At 36.3% G+C, this 24,212-nt stretch overlaps 1 protein-coding gene across 1 annotated transcript; it reads left to right on the forward strand.

The window, feature by feature from the left end:
* Positions 1 to 588: 588 nt before the first annotated feature.
* Positions 589 to 3,392, forward strand: LOC149241729 (cold-responsive protein kinase 1-like). The gene is made up of 8 exons (XM_089370642.1): positions 589 to 753; positions 855 to 1,425; positions 1,593 to 1,694; positions 1,871 to 2,010; positions 2,130 to 2,340; positions 2,450 to 2,684; positions 2,791 to 2,935; positions 3,057 to 3,392. The coding sequence occupies exons 1-8, from the start codon at positions 589 to 591 to the stop codon at positions 3,390 to 3,392; spliced, it is 1,905 nt and encodes a 634-aa protein (XP_089226768.1).
* The last annotated feature ends 20,820 nt before the right edge of the window (positions 3,393 to 24,212 follow it).

A 24,212-nucleotide genomic window follows, 5' to 3' on the forward strand; every position in this document is an offset into this window, starting at 1 on the left:
TGGACAATGAAAACCTTGTACAAACCGGGTGGTAATTAAATTCGTATTCCTGACGGCTTATGGAAATCCAAGAGAAACGACCCCTGTCGTAATTCCAATCGTCTTTCCCGTCATGCACGCCAACGCCTTGGAAAGCCAACAGAAACAACATGGGAGCGGTCAATTTTTTGACCGCGCCCATGTCCGTCCTCTTCCCGAATATTCGGGAAATCAGGAATCGATTTAAGCTCAGGCGTCGTCCACGCCTTGTAGAACTAATAGCGACGACCCTCACCACGGTCATAATAAGCGTTTAGGTAATATTTAGTATATGAAAATGATTAAATTGATGTTAAAGTCCAATGGTGTTAACGTTCAATATTATTATTTTTTGACCTGTAAATGACAAAAGAACTTGCTTCACAAGGCCTCCATAATAATTTATGAAACAACTTGTTTGACACGGCGTCCATAATAATATAAGAATTGGAACCTCAAACATTACCATCTGACATCAAATCTAGATTAGAGGAGCACCTTCCCTCATCAAATATACAAAAACACGAACAGGGGAACGAGAAGGGCGTGTAGCTCCTGCCCTGCTCTGCAATGGCGATGAAGGCGAAAACATTGATCAGCTGTGTGTTGCTTATGGTCAGTGTGTGGACGCGTCTGCACCTCTTAGCGGTTGGCAATTTGAATTATTCCTATTGGGGTGATTGCTCGACCAACCAATATAGTTACGGTAGCGATTTCGAGGATAATCTAAACCAGGTTTCTAAATCAATGATTGAGAAGGTTTCAACGAGCGGATTCAACACGAGTGTTGAGGGGCAAAACAGCAATAATACTGTTTATGGGCTTGCCCAATGCAGGGGGGAATAAATTCCGCTGACTGCAAACAGTGCGAATCGGAGGCGGCAGCATTGGTTGTTCAGGGATGTCATAGCAGCACCTCTGGATTCATTTGGCTAAACGACTGCTTCTTACGTTACGACAATCATAACTTTTACAATGATTATAATAAGAGCGAGGCTACGGATGTTGTTTGCAACACCGAGAAAAGCTATGTTCCAGCGCAGTTTGGAAATATTAATGAGCAAGTGCTCTCAAATACCATCGAAAAAGTTGTGCAGAGTCCTCAACTTTTCGCTACAGTTAAAGTTGACACCGTTTATTCGGATACAAGGGAAATCTATGTCTTAGCCCAGTGTTGGAGAGATCTGTCCCCAGCAAATTGCCGCTCCTGCTTATCTGTAGGTCGGTCAAAGATATCCGGTGCCGGTAGATTGAATAATATCAATGGTAAGGCCTGCGCAACTGGAGCTAATGGAGCACTCTACCGAAGTCGTCACTGCTCTATGCATTACGAGATTTACAGCTTTTTCAATACTTTCATCATTTTGCCGCCGGCGCCGGGGCCAGGCGAGGGTCCTCCGAGATCCGGTATGTAATGATCAGAAGGGGAATTGTGGTTTTGTTCATTTAGTAAAATAAAAAATTTCCCAATTTACTAAAATATTTCATTTTGGTGCACTACTTCTTTCACCATAGCTTACAACGATTATCATTAGGGACATACTGGTTTTAAACAGATTAATGCAAATTTGTAGGAGGGAAAAGATCTAAGGTGCTTCCGATAGCTCTAGGCGTAGTAGGCGCTACGGCTGGATTAATTGCATCCATAGGCCTTTTCATGTGGATTGGACGGAAAGGTTGGAAACGGATTCCCATAACCAGAGGTCCCGAATTTTATTTTTTCAAAAAAGAAAACCCGTCTTAGTTTAACCAGAGATCCCGAAATTGTGCCCCTTATTAGCAGGTATCTTATGAACTGCTTACCTATTGATTAACCTCAACGTAAATACACCTCATGTAATTGTTTTGGCAGGTGAGGAAAGAGAAATCAGCTTATCGCTTGCTGACCTGAATCCGGAACTCATTTTTAAGTACCATATTGTGAGAGACCCTACTTCCAATTTTAGTGCAGAGAACAAACTTGGCGAGGGAGGTTTTGGGTCCGTCTTTAAAGTGAGTACTGTTGCTTTCAATTGAATTAGTGATTTATATCCCGGAACAACAACTCAAGTAATTAAAAGCTGCAAGTCATAATGTAGAATATAAAGAATTTAAACCTGATTGATGTACAGGGCATTCTACCTGACGGCCAAGAGGTTGCAGTTAAACGGCTGAAAAGCGGATCAAGGCAAGGAGACGCTGAATTCTTGAACGAAGCAAATGCCATCAGTTTTGTTCAACACAGAAATCTAGTGAAATTGGTTGGTTGCTGTGTTAAAACCTCAGAAAGGTTCCTGGTTTACGAATACTTCGAGAACAGTAGTCTCGACAGAATTATATTCGGTTGCTTCTACCTCTTTAACTGCTTAATGGCCGCATGGATCTTTGATTTGTTCCACTTTGTGTATGTAGATTCTTAATGTTTTTATTTCCCGATATGCAATGGTTGTAGATAGAACAAAAAGTCATTCACTTAGATGGAGAGAGCGATATGAAATCATAGTTGGAACTGCTCGTGGTCTGGCATATCTTCACGAGGAGTCTCAAACTCGGATCATCCACAGAGATATTAAAGCAAGCAATATTTTACTGGATAATAAACACAGACCCAAAATAACAGACTTTGGCTTGGCCAAACTCTTTGCAGAAGATCAGAGCCACGTTAGCACTAGAGTTGCCGGAACTTTGTAAGAATTATCTCTCCAGTTCAATCTTTTGAAGCCCTCATTGATTTAATTGTTTGTTCAATCTTTTTAACATGGTTTAGAGTTCATTGTAAATGACATTATGCAGAGGCTACATGGCGCCGGAGTACGCCTTACGCGGGCAGCTGACAGAGAAAGCAGATGTATTCAGCTTTGGAGTTGTTCTACTTGAGATTGTGAGCGGAAGAAAGAATCACAGTTTGGCTCAACGCACAGAGTTTCTTATCGAATCAGTATGTCTCATATGGATTTCATCATATCTTTCAACTGCAAATTTTCTAAAATCTCCATATATAGTGTTGCGATGCCTTGCTAACAAAAGTCTTGCGTTGTGTTGTTGTATTGGGCAACCAGACATGGAGACTGTATCAAGCAGAACGAGCTTTAGAAATTATGGAATCCACATTGGAGGGCACTTATTCGTGCGAGGAAGGGATTAGAGTTATTAAAATTGGTCTGCTCTGCACACAAGAAGCTCCAATATTGCGGCCATCGATGACCCAGGTGGTTTCGATGCTGACAAGCGACCATGAAAATCTTCCATCGCCAACAAACCCTGCTTTCGTAGATCTGGATGGTGTGGGAACACGGGACCCTGACAGAACACGAGCAGTGCAGCAACATCTTCTTCTTCGAGATGTCTATTCTGCAGCTGCTGATCCTTCTTCGGGCATTCTGGAGGCGAGATGAAAATCAGGCCATGCCTCTTGGCACTACTTTATATGCTTTAAATCGTTGCGTTGCATTATATCCTTTGATTATAGGATTGCATCGTTAGTTGTAACACAAGTAGTTAAACACTTACTGGCACACCATGGGAAACGGAGGATTATGTAGTGAATGTTATTATGTAGTGATACATACAAAAGGTGCATGTAATATGTCTTTATATCTTTTTTCATAAAAATGTGTATATCATTTGCGTTATTATTGTAAATTTGACTTGTCTACATGGTCACAGTGTATTGGGTAGGTTAAAGATTATTTAAAAAGCAAATAGAAAATTTGGAAAATCTAAATTATGAATTTCGTTTTTAAATGGTCACGTGAAACATAAAATTGAAAAGGTTGAGTAAAATTAATAAAGACTAAATTATTTTGGGAAGATTATATTAGTTTTTTTTCAGAGAGAAAAGCATAATGGATTGAAGATTATATTAGTTTCATCAAGTTTAATTTTACTATTTAATTTGGGGAAATTTCATGGAAATCATGTTTATACTAAAAACTAACATTTACAGGATGACAAATTTAAAAATAAACTACTAGAAAATCTTAAATATAGCATGGAAATATATGATCTAATATTCAAACTATTTAATCTAATAATTACTTTATAAATTAAAAGTGGTGTCTCCATATGATATTTATTGATATTTATTAAGTTAAATGCGTTAATTCTATGATTAAATAAATAGATTCAATTTAAAGCAAGAGATTTGGAATATACTAATTTATGAAAATCATTACATTTCCCAACAAATTGTATATAGCTGCTGACAACCCCAAATGCATATGAATAAGTTTATGCATATATATACATGCTGAATAAGTTTATGCAATATGATAGGGATTTATTTAGTTTTTTGGTTACTCAATGTTTCTCTTTATTAAGTTTGTATATATAAGTTTGGTTTTAATAATTTAATATGATTGTCCAATCATCTCTCAATTTTTAATGGAGATGATATAATTACTCACAAACAAACAAAGAATGATGATATTTAATTGTTATGACATTTTCAAAATCATAATTTTTTAATGCATATGAAAGTAAAGTTGTTTTATCTAAATATAATTGTGTGAATGATTAAATTAAATAGGTAAATTTGTTACTTTTTAAAAACAACTTAAAATTTTTTAAAAACTACTCTTTTTATATAGTGCTTAAGTTTTGATTTTTATGATTATTTTACTAAGATCTATTGCAAAATATTATAATTATAGTTAATTAATTATATATATATGGGGTTTTTCTGCTAAAAACTTTGAATGGTATTTTTGAGTTACACATTTTCCATCTAATTCTGAATATTACTGTGATAATTTCTTAAAATTTCATTTATTGCTATAAAAAATCAAAACATCAAATAATTACATCATTATAAAAGTGAATAAATTTAAAATTATATTTCTAATAATTAATAGAAATTGTAAAAGTATAGAAAAGAATGTAGTAAATTTAAAATTATATCATTAAGTAATAATGGTATATTTTATTCTTATAGAATATCTGAAATTGTTTTAAGAACTTAGTTGTATGATTTAGTTTTTAGTTAAAAGGTTTAGCAATAATTAATTGCAAATTATGTAATTAATGGTTAATGATGTTGTAATTTAAATTGTTATATATAATTTTAATGGTTCTCTATCAAATTTTTCCCCGGATGGGGTGAGTAGAGTAGAGGGGTTGGGGAACGACTGCCACTTCCCCATCTGACCAATAGACAAGAGGGCATGGAAACACACCCCGTGCAGATGGTAGATCCTAGTTATAGATGACATCTTCGAGTCTTGTACCGATTCTGTCATTTAAGAATGCATACGATTGAAGAGATCACATGTGGGAATAGGTTGGAGAAGGAGCCCAAAATTTGGAATTTAATGGCAGAGGAGGGTATGAATTGTAACATAGTAATAGGTATTGGCTTAAGCATGCTATTGAAATCAATTCTAAGAATAATTCCTCAATTGCACGATAGCCAAAATGTGTAGAGCGATGGCCAGATCCATTTGAAGGAGTGGGAATTTATGTTTAGTAGGTTTTCCGTCATGATGGAGGAGGTTGTTCGAAGAATGCAGCTAAATAAAGGGACAAACATTCCAATTGTATAAGGCACGAAGTCATGTCAAGAATAGAGAGCAATTTTATAACCGACTAAAAGTTGGCCTCTAGACAATTGTGACAAGGGAGATAGAATATGGAATTAGCTATAGGAGCTCTTTGATGGAGGTTGTTTCCAAACTTCACACTAGAGTGTACTAGGGGATTCAGGTGAAACCAATTTGGACACCTTCTCTGCCTAGCAATTGGGCAAGAGAGTGGATGCCAAAGTATTTAGAGCTATGGCAGTAATAGCAAGAAAAATGACCTCCTATTTCGCCTCTCCCAAGTAACTATTACTCTGAGAAAGAATTTCTTAGTAATTCATGGCAGCAATTTGTCTTTTTTCAATTTTTTTTAGAACCCTCCTCCCTTTTAGTTGGGACTATGGCAGAATTGAACATTGCATGCCCTCATAATGTTGTTTCCGTGTGATTGTGTGTTGAATGCCAAATCTTTGGGATTAGGAATCCTATGTAAATGTTGTAAATAGCTAAATAAGAGAAGTTGGAGGAAGAAGAGACATTGGGAGATGAAACCCAATAGTATCCCTCTCCTTGTATATATTCATATTCTATCTTAAATCAAAAGCAACAATTTCATTCAAAGTTACTCTTGACCTGACATGGTATCAAAGTCAACTCGTAATTGAGTTTTCTACATCGTAACTCTTGCAAATTCTTTTTCTTATTCTTTGTATCCTCTGTCCATCCATTAATGACATGGTTTTTTTCCCTTGGTGAGCATTGTGAAGACTATAGGCTCCTTAACTGTTTGTTTGCCTGCATTTAGTGAGTGTGTATATGCTTTTGAAGGTTGTGTGACTCTGCATCCTTGCTTGATGGCTTTATGTGTTGAAAAAAACTTTGCTGGGATGTAAAGGTCGATAGTATGTTTGTTGTGATGCATTTCGAAGTTGTATGTGCATTTAACCATTTAAATTGGGCATTAATTTTGCGCTAACTGTGACCATGGTGGTTGTTCATTGAAAATGGTATGTATTTTTTGTTGGATGTCTTGTGATGATGTCAAATATACTTTGAAACCGTCTATGCATGGTTTTGTATACTCCATGTGTTTGCAAATGATATTCTATGGATACATGTGCTTAAATTACTGAGCAATGGTGTTGGGTATGGTAACTGCATTTGGCATTTCCCTTGTGCATTGCTAACTTTGTGCGTGGAATATAGATACCTGTGTTTTGAAGCATTTTTTTTTATTCAAGTGTGCAATGAAGGCCATGAGGTGTACTTTATTTTTGGGTACATATATCCCTTGTGCTACAATGTGACTTGAATTCCTTTTTTTAACATTGTGTTGGGTCAAATGTGTTTCCATGGAGCGTATGATATGGTTTCAATAGTAGTCTTTTTATAAGGATATGTATGACATATATATGATATGGAAAGTGCATACATGAGTGGCAGTATGGCACTTAATTCAATGCCATGGTTTGAATAAAAAAATTGAAAGGTTACATATGTTATATAATACATTATGAATGACATGAAGTGCACATTGATTTATGGAAATTGCATATTATGTTAGGAGTGGTGATATATTACGTATGAAAAAATAAAATATTGACTAGGTAGAGTGAAAAGTGGAGTTTTACCATCTACATAATTAAATCAATCTTTTACCCAAGAAGATAATGGTTACATTATTTTGAAAATCAAAAACACATAGTCATTTTTGATGATGCATTCACTCATCTCCATTGTGGGAGTAGTTCTGTTTGGCAAAGAGAACTATCATTAGTGGTCCAGGAAGATAAATCACGCTTTGATTTTCAATGAGTTGTGGAAAGGAGTTTGTGAAGGAGAATGAGACAATGCACCAAAAAATCTTACTTCAGATAAGGAGCTTTCCATTTGGGAAAACAAGAACAACATGGCCTATGCCTTGATTTTAGTGTTAGTAAATGAAGAGGCGAGTCGACATATTTCACGATTTTCAAATGCCTTTGAAGCCTTAAAGACGTTGAAGGAATTGTATGACTCACACTCTGAACTTGAATTTGTTCAATTGATGATTAAGTTATTCAATCTTGAATTGAAAAATGATGACCATTTTGCCTTATCATCAAAATTAAGATCCATTATGCATGACATAAAATCCACCGATGTTGAAATAGATATTCCTCTCATAGTGTAACAACCCCTAGTTAAAAATTCTTGTAATAAAATTTAATAAATGAAAAATAAGACCAAGGTTTAGAGACACTTATTCCAAACTTAATGTTGGGCAAAGATATCCTAGTGGGCATGACTAGATGTGTTTATGGGCAATATATATCCTAGTGGTCAAAGAAAATGGCTAAGGCATAAACACATCTATATAATATAAACATATGATATGATGTATTTATGGGCAAAGATATCCTAGTGGGCAAAGACGACGGCTAAGGCATTAAAAAGGAGAAAAGGTATTTTTGACACATTTATTTATGAAAATAAAGGAAAATAGGAGAAAAGGGAGGTGAAAGGTCACAAGTTTCATGTGAGGAGGAAATTGAAGGAAAATAACGGAAAGTGAAGAAAATAAAGGCCTCATTGATAAAAAGGTTTATGAGGATCAGTTGGTACCTTTTTTCAGTTCAATTTTGGAGTTCTCTCATTATTCTCTCTCTCACTCACTCTTATACACTTATATTTTTCTTGGAGAACTCTAGCTTTGGAGCAAGGAAGGAAAAAGAAAGCAAAGGAAAGGAAGGTAGGAAAGGATCAAGCAAGGAAGAGCAGGATCAAGAAGCTTCAGCAGGAATACTTGCAGGTAAGACATTTCATGTTTGATTTCCTAGCTGGTTTTGACATGCATGACTTTGCATTTTGGTATATGGTTCTCATACTATTAGTGGCATGGTTTTGTCGAGTTATGACAATGGTTTTCAACCTAGCCTTGCCTTTTTTCAGATAGCCATGGTATGATGGCATTATTTTCTCGGTTTTGAGCTTTGGAATTGCCAGATGGTTTCAGAATCCGGGGTGGAGGAGGTCTCGGGAAAATCCCCAAAGGCCTAGGAATCCCTTGACTGGTTTTCGCAAGATACATGGTAAAGCCTGAGGGTGGAGTTTTAGTTTAGGGCCCAGTGATTTGGTGTGGATTGCCATAAAGCCTTAGAGACTGGTGTCTCGGTTTAGGGCCTAGTAATCTGGTGTGGATTATGGTAAATCCTGAGAGACAAGGAGACAGAAAATTAATCAAGGATAGTGATGGAGTCTCGAGGCATTCCAAGCTCAATTTGGTTTTGTAATCGTGATGCTAGTTTTGGTGAGATCACAGTTTGGTGAGGGTGGAGGTGGTTTAACCTTTGAATTCCCTTGGTTGTTTTTGGATTGGTTTATCCATGAGATCCCACATTCATGCTTGGAATATGGCATGGGGGTGACTAGCTGAAAGAAATATTTGGTTCAACCATGTCTACGGTCGGGTGGTACGTGGAAGTCCTGAACTTGGTCGACTTTGCTTATGTTTAATAAAAGCTAAGTTCTCTTGCTTTTGTACTTGTTAATATGTGGCTTTAATGTTTTTTATCTCATTGTTATTTTCATGGTTAATGTTTTTTATAAGCATGGTTATGCAACTAGTTATTGTCATGGTTATTTCATGTATTTACTTGTAACTGAAAGGATAATGGATGCATGACCTAATTGATGTCAAAACAGTTAAGGCAAGTGGGTGGTGATCCTTCTTGTCAAGTTCCATATGATTTTTCAGTCATTTATGCTCTATCTTGTATTCATTTCCTGTAGATTTCATTAATGCCAAGTGTTTGACAAAATGTCAGTCCCAGTTGGGGATGGGTAGGCTTAGTCTTGGAGTCAGTTTTTGATTCGTAAGTCTTATCATAATGAAATTTATGAATTCTGTAAACTAAAGGGGTTTCTGGGCAGTGACCTGGATTGTGGGCTTAAAAAGTGCCTCAATTCCCAGAGTCGCATGCACAGGTCTAAGCAAAAAAGTCCATGGACATTGGCATATCCATGTTGTGCATGCGTCCAAAGGTCCTCAAACACACCCTTGTTGATATCAAGGGAGTTTTGAGGGGTTTAGTGGTCTAAAATTTCCCAGGGGTTGGCGAGGGGAATGAATGGGATGCACTTTGGGAGTCCTATAGTAGGTGCAGAAGGTCTAGTATGGTGTGCTTTTGTTGATTCTACTTCCTGAAGGTCACTTAGGAGATTGAATCATATCATGGTAACTTCTCATTACATGTTTAGCCCGGATGGCTAATTACTTCGGTAGATGTGGGAGGAGGGCATTACAGAGTGGTATGAGAGCATGGTTCACCCATTGGATTGAATGGGTTATGTGTTGGTCATCATGAGTGTATCATTGGTTAGATGTTGTTTATGCTTGTGTATTGTTAGTATACATTGGTATGGTTGTTGTATTCACAAATGAGGTCATGGTATGTGTAGTTGATATGGTCATGCATTGATGACTGGACTCTATTTAGAATGATGGATATATGGTTACATGCTTATGTGTTATATTTCTATATGTTGTCATGATTATGTTATACATGTATTATGTTTATTTGTTGATATTGCATATAAGGTATCCTCCCCAAATTATGCTAAGGTATGTTGGTTTATTGTGATTTGGTTTAGATGACATGACATACCTTGCATGAATATTATTAAAGATGACTAGTAAGATGATAGACTACAGTTCTCGAGACTCTCCCTATGGATCAAATGAGGAAGGTGGTGTTGGGCACTCTTCTGATTTTGCAGAGACACTGAGAAGCTTCAAGTAAGAAATAAGGAGTTGCAAGGAAGACAATGACATAATCATGGAGGCACAAGAGAAACAAGCAGAGGTAAATGTAGTGATACTTCAGAGCTTGTCAGAATTGTAGTGATAGGGACCACTTCGGATCAACCATGAGCAAGTGGATAGAACTAATGGGGTATATGGCAGCAAGTCTCATGGTGAGTACAGGTTGGATGGAGAGGACACAATCAGAGATGACATGTCCTTGGATACTCCGGATAGGAGGGGTGATAGACACAAGTACTATTCTAGTTATGGTTCTAATAGGCATTATGATTGTCATCGCTATCATCCTTATAGGAGGAGTGATAAGGGATATTTGTTAGATGATTTTAATAAAGCAAAGCCACCTACATTCTATGGAGAGATGAATAAATCACAGGATGCAGAGGCATGGTTTCTTGATATGAGGAATTTCTTCAAATTGCATGATTATTTAGAGAACATGAAAGCAAAGATAGCCACTTTCTATCTTAAAGGGAAAGCAGATATCTGGTGGGAGGATGTGAAGAATGTTAAAAGCATTCGAGAAGATGACTTGACTTGGAATGGGTTTGAGAGGCTCTTCAAGAAGAATGATCTTTTGCTAGTTTAATATATTAAAAAAAATAGGAGATAAAAGATAAGTGGAGAATTTTGATAATTTGAAATTAAATGTTTTTTAATAAACATTCAAATAGTCAAATATGATTGAATTTAAATTTTAGTATTATTGATTTTACAAATTCCTTTCCAATTCTCTCATAAGTAATGTAAGTTTATGCAATGAGGTGAGAATTGATGAATTTATATTTTTTAGTCTTTTAGTTAGAGATTATCCAATGTTGTTTTATTTTAAACAAGTTTTATATATATGAACTTAGTTTTAGGAATCTAACATGATTATTCTCCTATTTTTTTTTTCAATGTAGATAACATAATTGTTTTTAGACAATGTATGATGATCTACATTTTTTCAAAGCCTTTCCAAGATAGTGATACATATAATTCTTTTGATATTTTCAATATCATATTTTCTTCATGAAAGTAAAGTTGTTTTGTCCAAATATGATAATGTCATTGATCAACTTCATAATAAGTAAGTTTATCAATCTCTATGAAAGGAAAATGTGCCCTTTTTCAAAGTCATATTCATGATTTGATTTTCATAGTTTGCTCAAAATCTATCTCAAAATTTTACTATAATTTGGTTATTATGGATGACAATGTAATTGTATTTTAGTATGTATTATAGTTACCATGTTTTTTTAAGCATAACTTAGGCTAAATACATGGTTGAATACATGGCTTCCAGTCAGGTGGCATGTGAGGCCATTTGGATGTGGAAGATTCTAGTGGGATTGTTTGGTCAGAGGATGGATCCAACTGTGATCTATTGCGATAATCAGAGTTGTATCAAACTCTATGAGAATCCATTATTTCATGACAAGTCCAAGCACATTGATATCCGGTATCATCATCTTCGAGACTGTGTGGTGAAGAGGATCATGTTGTTGTTGTATGTTTCGACTGAGGAACAAGATGCAGATATTTTGACTAAGGCATTGTCAAAATGCAACTTCGAGTTCCATAGAGACATGATTGGGGTGACTAATAATCCCTTTCTTGTTGAGAGGGAGTGTTGAAAATAGCAACAAGAAATGCTAAAAAAGAGAAGTGCTAAAAATAGCACTGCTATAAATAGCATTTCGGGATACATTCCAATTTTAGTTAGTCCCTGAACTAAAATTGAGAATTAAAATTCGAATTTGATCTTAGCAATTGTTTTTAAAATAATTAATTAATTCATCTTGAGTTAATTAGTTGTAGAAAATCGAACATGAAGTCTATGTGAAGACATGCAACAGTTTCTCCATTGATTGAGGAAGTTATCCCTTAATTAAGGAGATCAGGATGAGTTGTACTTTGATTTGTAATTAGTTAGCTCAGTTAACTGAGTTAAGTCCAGTTAGATTAGCTCCAACAGTTTTTGGAACTGATTCTGAGTTGAGTTAGTTAATGCATGCCTGCATGTAACTGCTGCACTTCAGATAACTGAATATTCTGTCATAAATAACTCATGCATGTCATTTTTGTCAGAGACCTAGTTGAGATCAAAGGCAGGGACAATGTACTATCAGTTGGAGGATTTTTCCTATATAGGAAACTCATCCATGCAGAAGGAATCATCTCCTTCAGGACTACACAGTTACTTTTGAGTTTAATGTGTTGTGTGAGAGGTAAAGTCACACAGGTGTCAGCATTGGACCCAAGGAGAAACTGCACAACGAAATAAGAGGATTGGAGGGTTAAGGGAAGGCATATGTTGTGCCTATTCAGTCTGTGAGATGTATTGTAGGATTATACTGAGAGCTGGATAGCTTGTGAGCTAAAGCTTTGTGTAATCCAGACATATTTCCACCTGTATGATATTACAGAGATCAGGGTTTTTCGCTGAGGCTTTCCCGAGAGTATTCTTCTATGTTCATGTGTGATTGCTTTCTCATTCTCTATTATATGTGTTCTATTTGATCTTTCTCATAATCGATTAAGCTTCCGCAAGTTTGTTGTAGAAGTAGATCTTGTATTTTGCTTTAGTATATTTCATAATCTGTTGATCTACAGTGGGAAATTCTACATAGTATTAGAGTAAAGGTGATCAAAGCGAAGAACAATATACAAAGAAGGGAGAAGGGAGAAGTTTGAAGTTCCTGATTATAGAAATCAAATTATTATCACATCTCAAATTTCACCAATGACGTTCAACTGTTTAAGACTCGAGTATGTCCTTGATGGAAGCTCAAATTATATAGCCTGGAAGGATCACATGGAAGCAGTATTAGAGGACAATGGTCTAAAGGACTTCATTGATCAAGAAGTCCCCAAGTTGGTAGTAGCTAATGCTACAAAATTGGCAGAATGGAAGAAATGTGTGGCTAGAGTGAGGAGAATCCTTCAGGAGGGAGTTCGAGAACACATAGTCTCGAGTCTCCATGGGAAGAAGACACTATTTTCAATGTGGAAAACATTGAAAGATCTATATCAGAACAACATCGATCAGAGGAAGCTAGTGCTGAAACAAAAGCTTCGGAAAATCAAGTGTGAAAAGGGCGACATGATCTCTACATATCTGAACAAGCTCACCACCTACAGGGATGAGCTTGGAAGTGTAGGGATCACGACAGCTGATGATGACATGGTGAGTCTTGCTCTCCTTGGTCTTCCTAAGAGCTGACATAGCTACCAAGACTCGGTAAATGGAAGAGAGAATTTTCCATATTGGGAATGACTTTGGTTAGATTTGATGCAGGAGGAGATAAGAAGAAGAACCAGAGATGGATCTTCATTAAAGCAATATGATGAAGAAAATCTAGCCTTAGCGAGTAAGGTGAGGAAAGGGAAAGGGAAGGCGTCCCATTCCAAATCCAGTTCTTCCCATAGTGGGAAGAAGATTGACAAATCGAAAGTGAGATTCTTTCATTGTCATGAGGCGGGCCATTATTCTACGAATTGTCCATAGAAGAAATCCAAGAAGGGATCCTCAAGGGGATCAGATGGTGAGGCACTGGCCTCACAGTTCGAGTTGGATTTCTCTCTCATTGCATGCATGATTTCATCCATGCTGGGATGTGTTTGGTACCTGGACAGTGGAGCTTCGTTCCACATGACTGGTGACAAAAATATTTTCAGTACCTTGGAGGAGAAGGGTCTCCAGATGCGAATAGAGATGGGCGATGATGGAAAGTGTCGTGTTTCAGGTGAAGGTATTGCTTTGTTTCAGAGGGAGCATGGAGCTCCTCTCACCCTGACTGATGTAAAGTATGTACCAGGTTTGAAGAATAATCTTGTGTCCATTGTTATGCTAGAAGACAAAGGCTATGATGTAGTCTTTAGTAAAAGAAAGGTATTCTTGAGGCATATCGGCACTGGATAGACCAAGAGGATTGGGATTCGAGTAAAGAATCTCTACAAGCTGGATGTAGATGACTGTGCTACATTGAGTTCCAAAGCAGTGTTGGTGTAGAGCCAATATGTTGGCGAGCTATGGCATAGAAGATTAGGCCACTTGCACCATGGGGCCTTGAAAATCATGCAGAAGATTTCTACTGGACTTCCCAAGGGAAAACTAAAGCAGATGGATAAATGCAATGGTTGTATCTTAGGTAAGTATGTGAAATATTCCTTTCAGGATCGATACAGTAGAGCTAGAGGAATCCTGGAGTGAGTTCACACAGATGTTTGTGGACCATTCTCTACAGCCTCCACTGCTAAACAAAGGTACTATGTTATTTTTATTGATGATTTTTCTTGTAGATGTTGGATCTACTTTATGCAAAATAAGGATCAGGCCTTCTTGAGGTTTTTTGAGTTCAAAGCCTTGGCAGAGAAAGAATCTGGAAAGAAAATAAGAGCCTTGCATAGCGACAATGGTGGAGAGTATATCTCCCAACAGTTTAAGGACTTCTGTGCAGTAGAAGGAATTAAACGAGAGTTGACGACACCCTATAAACCACAACAAAATGGGGTGGCCGAAAGGAAGAACAGATTGATTATGGGACTAGCTCGAGTGATGTTGCATGACCAAATCCTACCACTTCATTTATGGGCTGAGGCATGCAATACGACAGTATACTTGCAGAACAGAAGCCCGCACCGTATACTGGGAATGAAGACACCTATGGAGGCATTTTTCCGGGAAGCGACCAAATGTGAATCACTTCAGGATCTTTGGATCATCGGTTTATTTCCATGTGACCAAATATTCCCGAAAGAAGCTAGATCCAACAGCTGAGTTGGGGATACTTGTGGGGTACACTGATACACCCCACAACTATCGGGTGTTCCTGCCTACCAGTCAGAGAATAGTGGTATGCAGAGATCTGAATTTTGACGCGCAGAAATCCATGCGAGTATCACTTGAGAGGGAGCTCAAGTTGCATGGAGAGGAGGAACTTTCAATTCCTAAGGAGGAGGAGCCTCAGACTGATGCAAAGCAGCTGCATGCAGAGGATCCGGGAGTGGAGACATCCACACATGCAGAGTCTTCCAAAGATGGGCAGAAATGCTCAAGGGAAGCTGAAAGGATGATGTTGGATGTGCGAGAGAATGTGGGACAACCATCTTCTTAGCACAGACAAAGGAGTTCACCTGAGCAGTACACTGGTTACATGGCCCTGGTTGGAGAGTGTGTAGAGTCCCAACCTTCTTCACTCGACGAGGCAGTGCAGCAACTAGTCTGGGTTGATCCTATGGTGGAGGAGTATGACTCCATCGTTCAGAACTATGTTTGGGATGTTGTCCCAGGACCTCAGGACAAGTCAATGGTGAGTTCTAGATGGCTTTACAAGGTAAAGTAGGTAGCTGATGGCAGTGTTGAGAAACATAAGGCAATGTTTGTTACCCGTGGTTTCTCACAGGTCGAGGGGATCGACTACAATGAGACTTTTGCTCCTATAGCAAGGTACTCATCTATCATATCGATGTTGGAACTATCAGCTCAGATGGGTTGGAAGATCCATTAGATGGATGTGAAGACTGCATTCCTCAATGGGAATATTGAGGAAGAGATGTACATTGAATAGCTGGAAGGTTTTGAGCCCTTCAATCATGAGTCGCATGTGTGTTGACTCAAGAGGCATTTGTACGGGCTGAGGCAAGCACCTCGTGCTTGGTACACCAGGATCAACAGTCATTTCACCGGGTTGGGTTTCACTAAGAGTGCAGCAGATGTGAACCTTTACCACATCATGGTAGAAGGTAAGCCATTGATCCTTTTTCTTTATGTCAATGATCTGATTTTGAGAGGTGATGATCAATTGATCAAGTCTTGCAAGGAGGACCTTGTAAGAGAGTTCGAGATGAAAGACATGGGTCTTATGCCCTACCTTCTAGGCATGGAAGTGTGGCAGAAGGATGGGGAAGTGTTTGTGTCTCAAGGCAAGTATGCCAATGAGATACTTAGGTGATTCCACATGGAGAAGTGCTAGACCATGTAGACTCCTCTAGTTGGTAACTAGAGGAAGGAGGATGCTACTTCAGGTGAGATAATAGCTTCTATTGTTTATCGACAGCTTGTGGATTCACTGATGTATCTAGTGAACACATGACCAGACTTATGCTTTGTAGTGGACCAGCTGAGTCAAGCTATGGTTCAGCCTACCAAGCTGTTTTGGAAGGCAGCGAAGCATGTGCTGAGATACCTCAAAGGCGCATCTTAGTATGGATTGTGGTACAAAAGAACAGAGGTAGTGAAGCTTCAAGGCTTCACAGATGCAGATTGGGCAGGGAGTCCATCAGACCGGAAGTGCACTTCTGGAGGAATCTTCAACCTTGGTTTAGTTGTAGTTTCCAGGTACAACATGAAACAAAGGTCAGTTGCACTTAGCTCAGTAGAGGCTGAATACATGGCTGCCAGTTGGGCAACATGTGAGGCCATTTGGATGTGGAAGATTCTAGTGGGATTGTTTGGTCAGAGGATGGATGCAACTGTGATCTACTACAATAATCAGAGTTGTATCAAACTCTCTGAGAATATAGTATTTCATGACAGGTCCAAGCACATTGATATTCGGTATCAACATCTTCGAGACTGTGTGGTGAAGAGGATCATGTTGTTGCTATATGTTTCAACCGAGGAACAGGATGCAGATATTTTGACTAAGGCATTGTCAAAATGCAAGTTCGAGTTCCACAGAAACATGATTGGGGTGATTGATAATCCCTTTCTTTTTGAGAGGGAGTGTTGAAAATAGCAACAAGAAATGCTAAAAAATAGAATTGCTAAAAATAGCACTGCTATAAATAGCATTTCAGGATACATTCCAATTTTAGTTAGTCCTTGAACTAAAATTGAGAATTAAAATTCGAATTTGATCTTAGCAGTTGTTTGTGAAATAATTAATTAATTCATCTTGAGTTAATTAGTTGTAGAAAATCAAACATGAAGTCTATGTGAAGACATGCAACAATTTCTCCATTGATTGAGGAAGTTATCCCTTAATTAAGGAGATCAGGATGAGTAGTACTTTTAGTTGTAATTAGTTAGCTCAGTTAACTAAGTTAAGTCCAGTTAGATTAGTTCCAGCAGTTTGTGGAATTGATTGTGAGTTCAGTTAATTAATGCATGCATGCATGTAACTGCTGCACTTCAAATAACTGAATATTCTGTCATAAATAACTCATGCATGTCAATTTAGTCAGAGACCCAGTGGAGATCAGAGGAAGGGACAGTGTACTATCAGTTGGAGGATTTTTCCTATATAGGAAACTCATCCATGCAAAAGGAATCATCTCCTTCAGGACTGCGCATTTACTTTTGAGTTTAATGTGTTGTGTGAGAGGTAAATTCACATAGGTGTCAGCATTGGACCCCAGGAAAAATTATGCAAGGAAATAGGAGGCTTGGAGGGCTGAGGGGAGCCATATGTTGTGTCAATTCAGTCTATGAGCTATATTGTAGGATTGTAGTGAGAGCTGGATAGCTTTTGTGCTAAAGCTTTGTGTAATCCGGAAATATTTCCACTTGTATGATATTACAGAGATCGGGGTTTTTAGCTGAGGCTTTCCCCAGAGTATTCTTCTGTGTTCATGTGTGATTGCTTTCTCATTCTCTATTATATTTGTTATATTTGATCTTTCTCATAATAGAATAAGCTTCCACAAGTTTTTTGTAGAATTAGATCTCGTATTTTTCTTTAGTATATTTCATAATCTTTTGATCTATAGTTGGAAATTCTACAGTCGCAAATATACTCAAAAACTCAAGCATTGGTTTCACGATAGTTTCTGCAACATCATCTCGAAAAGCACTAGATGACGGAGGAAATAAAGTGTTGACCACATCCATAGCCAAAGGGGTTTCTACCTTGATATGATGCAACTAATATCTAGGCAAAGCTTGCCTGATTCTTAGCATAGCATGTACTATATGGTACCAAGTACGGTAGTTGTAGTGTGATAAAATTTAATTTCCCACCAGTACTATATTGATCCTCGTTGCAAGATAGAAGTAAAAAACATTATTCCTCACCCATTTGTCTGCAAATCACTAGCTGGCCAACACATTGGCAATGTATTCATTTTTTACCATGACAAAGACCTTAGTACCAATGTGAGAGAATGCCTTTAGGATTTCTGAATTAGTATAAGGGATCAGATTATTGAATTCACTTTATATGCCAGTTCCTTTACTGCAGTCTTATTGATATCTTGTATAAGCGCAAACTAAAAATTACATGATGTCTTCTTTCCTCCGTGTTACTCTTCCCTATGCTATTGTCTTACAATGTTTCTTTTGCAACAAGTGGTGCAATTGCTAGTTTAATATATTAAAAAAAAATAGGAGATAAAAGGTAAGTGGAGAATTTTGGTAATTTGAAATTAATTGTTTTTTAATAAACATTCAAATAGTCAAATATGATTAAATTTAAATTTTAGTATTATTGAGTTTACAAATTCCTTTCCAATTCTCTCATGAGTAAGGTAAGTTTATGCAATGAGGTGAGAATTTTTGAATTTATATTTTTGAGTCTTTTAGTTAGAGATTATTCACTGTTGTTTTATTTTAAACCAGCTTTATATATATGAACTTAGTTTTTGGAATCTAACATGATTATTCTCCTATTTTTTTTTTCAATGTAGACAACATAATTTTTTTTAGACAATGTATGATGATCTACATTTTTTCAAAGCCTTTCCAAGATAGTGATACATATAATTCTTGTGATATTTTCAATATCATATTTTCTTGATGAAAGTAAAGTTGTTTTGTCCAAATATGATAATGTCATTGATCATCTCCATAATAAGTAAGTTTATAATTCTCTATGAAAAGAAAATATGCCCTTTTTTAAGGTCATATTCATGATTTGATTTTCATAGTTTGCTCAAAATCTATTGCAAAATTTTACTATAATTTGGTTATTATGGATGACAATGTAATTGTAGTTTAGTATGTATTATAGTTACCATGTTTTGCTAAACATAACTTAGGTTGACCAAATACTTTAAATTATTCATCCAAAATTCACGAAGAAGGGATCCCTCTGAGACCAATAGTTAATACCATTGGATCCCCCACCTATGAATTAGCTAAATATGTTGCGAAAATTCTGAAACCTCTAGTTGGAAACACAATTTTTTTTATAAAAGACTAATGGTTTCATAAAACTAATCAAAATTGAGAAGGTTCATAAGGATGCCATCTTGGTTAGTTTTGACATAGTATCCCTATTAATCAAGATCCCCTTGGATGAGGTTGTTCATGTTATAAAAGAAGCTACTGATCCAGAAACATCAAAACTTGCAGAAGTTTGTTTGCATTCCACTTTCTTTATTTTTCAAGGGAGTTACTATGAGCAGATATCTGGGGTTGCAATGGGTTCCCCCCTCTCACCAATAGTAGCCAATTTATACATCAAGTATTTTGAGAAGAAAGCTCTAGAATCTTATCCCTTGAAACCAACTTGGTGGAAAATATTTGTTGATGACACTAACTTAAAATGGACCCATGGTATGACGGAGCTTGAGAATTTTTTAATCACCTTAACTCTATCTCTTCGGAGATTAAGTTTACTATGGAACTTGAGGAAAAAGGTAAAATTCCTTTGTTAGATTTCCTCGTAATCAGAAAGGAGGATGGTACTTTGGGACACCAAGCCTTTAGGAAGAAAACCCACACTAAGAGCTACCATCATGCTGATTCGTACCATCATCCAGCCCAAAAATTTTGGGTCCTTAACACTCTTGCTATTAAAGCCTTCAAAATCTCCAACGTCGATCACCTTGATGAAGAGATTAAGCACTTAACCTCTAACTTTAAAGATATAAGATACAAAGAAAAAGATATTAAAAAGGCTATAAAAAGAGCTGAAGGAAAGGTCCTCCCTAGGGACCCTAAAGAAGAATGCAGAACAGTTTAACTTCCATTCATTTAAGGGGTTACGGATAAAATTGCCAAGGTTCTAAGAAGGAAGGACACATTCACTCAATTTACTACTTGTGGAACAATTACAAGCAAAAGATGAGATCTGTCAAGGATAGCATCAATCAACAACAACTCAAAGGAGTCTATAAGATTGATTGATCTTGTGGGAAAATTTATATTGGAGAGACAGGGCATTCCCTAAAACACAGACTTAAAGAACATGGAGCAAATATCAAGAATGGGAGATCATACACTTCAACACTTGTAGAGCACTCCTCAAAAACCAAGCATCATGTTTGTCTCGAGAGCGCCAAGATTATCGCGAGGGAATATCACTATCAAAAGAGAAAAATTAGAGAGGCACTTGAGATTAGGAAATGTCTGAATAACCTCAACAGAGATGGTGGGAATGAGATCAGCAGAAATTGGCTTCTGGTGATTAGGCATATCAACGCTTCCACGTCGTCTAAGGTACAATACTCCAGGTATGAGCCCTCTTTCGTGACTAATTACAAACTCTAAATAAACAATAAATTCATTTGCACTTTATAAAGATGGTGGGGGTAGCAAGGAATTTAAAAACAAAGGTGATAATTGCACATTAACTTAAGATCTATATTTTGTTATTATTTGAGAATGTTTTGTTTCAGTCATCATTCTCACAATTTATCATTATACATGCATCTACACAAAAAATTTTGGGTACCTCTGCATTCTGCACAATCAAAGCCATTTCCACCTTCAACACAATCAAAGCCAACCCTCCCTTCACCACAATTAATGCTACCTCTGCACTCAGTGCACTTGGTGGTTCAGGCTTAATGGGTTAATCTTTTATAAAATATTTTGACATTGCAACATTTATTAGTTTTTCTATATAATAGTTAATGTTTCGTTTGGTGATAGTAGAGTGAGGAGCATGGAGAAAACTTTCTGCACCTCCACACTCTACACAACCCTTACTGGCGAAATGAACCATTTCTACTAATCTTTGTCAACACGGTCATAAATCGTTGGTGCATTCGAGCAACAATTTTTCAGCACATGGGCCTATAACTTGAAAATCCACGAAAAAATGAGGTAAAACATTGCAGAATTCGTCAAGTTTTATACATAATTATTTTAGTTGCACTCGTTTCGTTATTGGATACTTGTTTCCATTAGTGTACAGGCATTTCCTATAGACAATCATTTCATTTCATTAAAATTTCTTGGTTGGATAAGAGATTCATGCTCCTTTATTTCAATGTTATATGTGGATGTATTACATTTAAATCGAACAGATGGGAACACCTCCTAAGGCCCATTGGCAATAGGTTAGCAATGAATACTACAGTGTTCCTTCAAATCGAAGAAAAAATAAAATACAATACCACACAACAATTCCATTAGTTTAAATGGCTTAAATGCCATAGCCAAAATTCCGTAAGGTACTATTATCAAATTCCTAGGATCTATATTTAGTTTTCTAGTTTTCTAGTGCTTATGGCTATACAGTTTGGTGCGGAGTCATTTTAGTTATTTACCTCTCCAACAGAGAAATGGAGAAGATATGGCATTAAGATTAAGATTTTAGCTATATCTTCCTCTTAATGATATGCAATTACTGAGTGCAAAAACAATGCAATTGCTTGATTATTAGACTTCATATGGTGGATTGTGTAGGTGTACATTGCACACTAACTTTGTGATGATTGTTTTATTGTATGGGGTGTTTTTTTTTTGAAGGGAGAACTAGTCTCTAACATCACTTATTAACTTTATAAAAACAATCAGATCATCCATGGTCTAATTCACACTATGAATATTAGTAGATTATGGAGCTTAAAATCTTTTGATTTTGTGTTTTCTTTCATAATATCTTATTTATAAGTAAACAAATCTTGATTGGGGAACTGTGTTTTCAAGAAAATCATAAATATATCTTCATAGATGACTTGTTTCTAATTTAAGAATGTTCAACTTTAAGTTGAAGAACTGAAAAATAGTGAAATCATGCTATTCATATTTTTTTATTATTAAAATTTGAAACTTTATACATAAAGGCTTTAAACATTTTATGTAATGTTGTGTTGGAATTTTGGAATATGAACTTAATACAAATTGATTTAAATCATCTTTTGTTTCTTATTCTTAACCTTTTTATAAACCTAATTATTTTAGAAGTTCTTATTCTTAACTTTTTTATAAACATAATGATTTCAGAGTGATGAAAATAGTAAATTTTCTTATCACATATAAATTATAATTTTGAATGTAAGTTTGGATTACTATTATAAATTTAATAATATTTCATGTATCCGAACGTCTATTTTAGTCTTTGTTTTCATGGTATTATGGCTAAAAGTTGTCAAGAATTTTAAAAATTTCTTTATTAAATATTTAGTACAATTATATAAATTAAATGGTTGGTAAACATCAATAAGCATCAATCCATAATAAATATTTATTTTAAAATGTTGTTTTTATTAATTATAAAAAGAATTAATATATATGTTAAACATTTATACTTTTTAAAAAACATGTAACAATATTATTAACCATGCAGATTTATCTCTACTTTACCATGGTGATTCTTGATATGTAAATAAGTTTTGTTTTAATTCAATAAAATCACCAGAGAATCATTGAGAAGGCCCTATGCCCTCTCATGGTGATTCTTAATATGTAAATTAGCTTTGTTTTAATTCAATAAGATCACTAGAGAATCATTGAGAAGGCCCTATGCCCTCTCAACGTAGTTGCAACAACACTATTAGTTCATCTTTCATCAACCAATCAATGACTGAACAAATTCATTACAAGATCCGTAGATAAGGCACATCATATAACCAGAAAATAACCAACACAGAGACCATGGAAACTCAGCCACAATATAGTCAACATATTTAGTACAAATGCTCATAGATCACAATAAGGAAATAACTCATATTAACTTATGAAAATATCAAACAACTCAAGGACTTCCACGTACCACCCAACCATATATTGGGTTGAACCAAATCTCTCTTTCATTGAATCAACCCCGCGTTATATTCCAAGTACGAATGTGGGATCTCATGGAATAAACCAAAGAAAAACCAAACTAGGGCTTCCAGAGGCAAAACCACCTCAACCTTCAACCATAGTTATTCCACCTCCGCGGTCTGAAATCACTAATACCCACCAAATCAGTCTTTCCAGGAACTAGTAACTCAACCCAAAACCTTCCAAGGCTCCAAATGGTTTTTCCAACCCGGCTCTAGGGACTAGTAACTCAACCCACTAAGGGCTCCAAATCGTTTTTCCCAACCTAGGTTCCAGGAATATAACTCAGCCCAAGTTATTCCACGATTTTAGTGTGTTTGTTCCAAGCCACATCCATAAGGAATTATGAGCATCCATTAAAAATATCAAGTGGGGAAAACCGACAACAAGCAAATGGAAAGGCAATCCAGGAAATGGCAAGGCATGGCAAGGTAAGGTAAGGGAAACGAGGTGACTTTGTAGCCTCTGCATAAATGGAATAGTCTCTCCTCTACTAAATTTAAGTCTATTTCCTAATCGATGCCTAGATTGGGAAGAGTTTCTTCCTTCCACAATGGATTGAATTCAGGATAGCCGTGCTGAAATCTTAGCAAATGACTGACTCTTTCCAATACCTTCTGAGGACATATGGTTTTTATCTTCATGCACAAAAAGCTCACCTGCTGTTATAGAAAATCAACACTCAAAGCCAACCTTTGCAAACATTTTAAAAGACATCAAAAATGGATTAAAATATACAAAGCTTTTTTAAAGATAAATCACATTAAATCACTTACTGTGTTTCATCAAGACAAATAAGGTGGTTCGAAATTTGTTGACCTCAAAACTACTATATGATTTATCTGAAAGATTTTTTTTATAAATCATGAATCAAAAACCTACATTCTGAGAATTGATTAAAATTTACAAATGCTTACCATTCTGGGAGGAAGTAGATACATTTAAGACATGATGACAAGAAAATGGTTAA

This window comes from Pinus tabuliformis, chromosome 8, assembly GCF_031772625.1.
Source record: "Pinus tabuliformis cultivar Carrire ecotype Pingquan chromosome 8, CPIR1, whole genome shotgun sequence".
Classification (NCBI taxonomy): domain Eukaryota; kingdom Viridiplantae; phylum Streptophyta; class Pinopsida; order Pinales; family Pinaceae; genus Pinus; species Pinus tabuliformis.

What these genes read in the sequence shown, in the direction of transcription:
- LOC149241729 (XM_089370642.1), top strand. Translation starts at nt 589, where the DNA reads ATGGCGATGAAGGCGAAAACATTGATCAGCTGTGTGTTGCTTATGGTC. An exon ending in GTTTTGGGTCCGTCTTTAAA is followed by an intron (nt 2,011 to 2,129) that starts GTGAGTACTGTT and finishes ATTGATGTACAG; the next exon opens with GGCATTCTACCTGACGGCCA. An exon ending in ACTAGAGTTGCCGGAACTTT is followed by an intron (nt 2,685 to 2,790) that starts GTAAGAATTATC and finishes GACATTATGCAG; the next exon opens with AGGCTACATGGCGCCGGAGT.